The 2,012-nt window shown below is 57.2% G+C and overlaps 1 protein-coding gene across 1 annotated transcript in view; it reads right to left on the bottom strand.

Annotated features, from left to right (window-relative positions):
• Window positions 1-297: 297 nt before the first annotated feature.
• The window catches only part of LOC104413536 (ras-related protein Rab-37), a gene marked incomplete at its 3' end in the record, with an annotated part of 2,480 nt that continues 765 nt past the window's right edge, over window positions 298-2,012 (bottom strand). The window contains exons 2-5 of the mRNA XM_010024555.1: window positions 1,094-1,135; window positions 879-945; window positions 740-792; window positions 298-363 (exon numbers count right to left, since the gene is read on the bottom strand). Coding sequence (XP_010022857.1) covers window positions 298-363; window positions 740-792; window positions 879-945; window positions 1,094-1,135 — 228 coding nt within the window. The remainder of the gene's footprint in view (window positions 364-739; window positions 793-878; window positions 946-1,093; window positions 1,136-2,012) is intronic.

The following is a 2,012-nucleotide window of genomic DNA, read 5'->3' as shown; positions in this document are numbered from 1 at the left end:
CTGAGCACCCCATACTCGGCAGCATCCCTTACCGGGAGCATCCCGTATCAGGAGCATCAGCCTCGTGCTGCCCTCCACTGGCTGTCGGGAACACTGGTCCCCTCATTCTCTCTTGATCCCCCAAATCTCTGGGGTCACCTCTGGGCCTGGCTGAGCCCAGAAAGCACCAGAGCCCAGGGGAAGTTGCAGGCAAAGCACCCATTGAGCCCCATCCCTCTATAGCCCCGGGGACAGCAGGGGCTGGGCTCCACAGCACAGCACAGCAAACCACGGGGTGGAAGGACCCCCTGCACACACCTTATTGCCCAGCAGCATGATGACCACGTCCTTCTGGGCGTACTCATGGATCTCTGTCAGCCAGGCCTGTGGGGCAGTGGGGCTGTGTTGGGGTGAGTGGTACATCCATCCCTCCCCTCCCAGCCCTCACCCCCTGCCATGAGAATGGGGAAAATGACTTTCTCTTTGGCATGGGATCCATTCCAGCATCACAGCTGAACAGTCCCGAAAACACCCTGTCTCCTGGCTGCAGCCCAAGTCTATACATAGTTCATCCCATCCCAAAACATGTTTTCTCCCTCCGGCACCCAGCCGTGCAGCACCCAGCCAGGCACCCCAGGATCGAGCTCCCAGATGGCTGGGTCTGGCCACAACAGGCAGCTCTTACACGTAAACCAAACAGGGCACCCATGGGCCTCATCCCTGGGGAGAAACATGCTCCCGACCCATGGAGGGGACTCACGCGGATGTTGTCGAAGGACATCTTGCTGGTGATATCGTAGAGCAGGAGCAGGGCTGGAAGGGAAGAGGCAGAGGCATTGCCCTGCTGCAGGGATGTGTTCTGGCTGGTCTCCCCCATCCCTGCTGGACACCAAACCCACCTTGGGCATCCCTGTAGTAGGCATGGGTGACGCTGCGGAAGCGCTCCTGTCCTGCTGTGTCCCAGATCTGCTGAGAAGCCACCCCAGTGAGAGCAGGGAGGGGAACCCTGGAGCTGGGGATGCTCCAGTGTCTCCTGCCGGACCACTGCACTCAGCCTGGGGAGGGGGGTTCCAGCAATCCGGCTGGGAACTGCTCACCCGCTCCCAAAGCTCACCTGCAACTTCACCTTCACACCATCCACGGCCACCACTTTGTTCTGCGGAAGAGAAGGAGAACACATCCATCAGCCTTGGTGCAGGTGCCAGCCAGCCCCAGTGTGGAGCATCTATGCCCCAGCCCCTTGGCTTCTCGCCCCTGGCTGGTGGGATGAAGCCAGGCTGCCCATGGGGCTGGACATTGAAGCCTCCTTGCTACAAACCATGGTCGTGCTGTGGGGCTGCAGCTACAGGGACATCCCAGAGCAGCATCCCCTCATGCCAGGGTGGAAAAGAGCAGAATCAGGCCCTGATGGAGACAGGACAAGATCCCAGCCTGTTTTGGATCTGGTGCCTTGCTTATCTCCTACAGCCAGCACCCCTGTCCTGTGGCTCCTACTGAGCTGGCTAATGCAGGGGGGGGTACAAGTAGCACATAGCTTTATCCAGCACAGCAGGAGGAAATCTCCTGGGTTAGGGTGGTTTGCAGCTGGGCTGGGACTGAGAAAGGAAGACACATTTGCAAGTGAGCAGGGAAGGCAGTTATCAGGGCTTAAGCAACCTCTGTACTCAACTTGGAAGTGCAGGGACTTCTCTCTAGAGGCCAGAAGAAAGCAAAGCAGGAGTTGCTGAAGGGCTATTTTAAGACTCTTAAAGAATCGTGGTTGGAGGGATGAGACTGGAAAGAGAAGACCCCTATAAATAATTTGGTTGCCTGGAATTGTTTGAAATGGAAATTCAGCCCGTGTGGAGATGAAAAAAACTGAGCAAATGGGCTGAACAAAACAAAAACGTGCCCTAGGAGACTGGAAATGACCTACAGCAGGAAGCTGTGAGAGGCTGCAGGGGATGCTCGCACAAAGCACCTACGAGCTGGCAACACCCCAGATTTTCCTTCTCTGATGACTTTGGTGGAAGAACAGGCCACAAGACCCCTCC

Source organism: Nestor notabilis, unplaced genomic scaffold, assembly GCF_000696875.1.
Source record: "Nestor notabilis isolate BGI_N333 unplaced genomic scaffold, ASM69687v1 scaffold27640, whole genome shotgun sequence".
Classification (NCBI taxonomy): domain Eukaryota; kingdom Metazoa; phylum Chordata; class Aves; order Psittaciformes; family Psittacidae; genus Nestor; species Nestor notabilis.
Note: the sequence above shows the minus strand (reverse complement) of the source record. Positions and strands in the feature narration are given on the sequence as shown.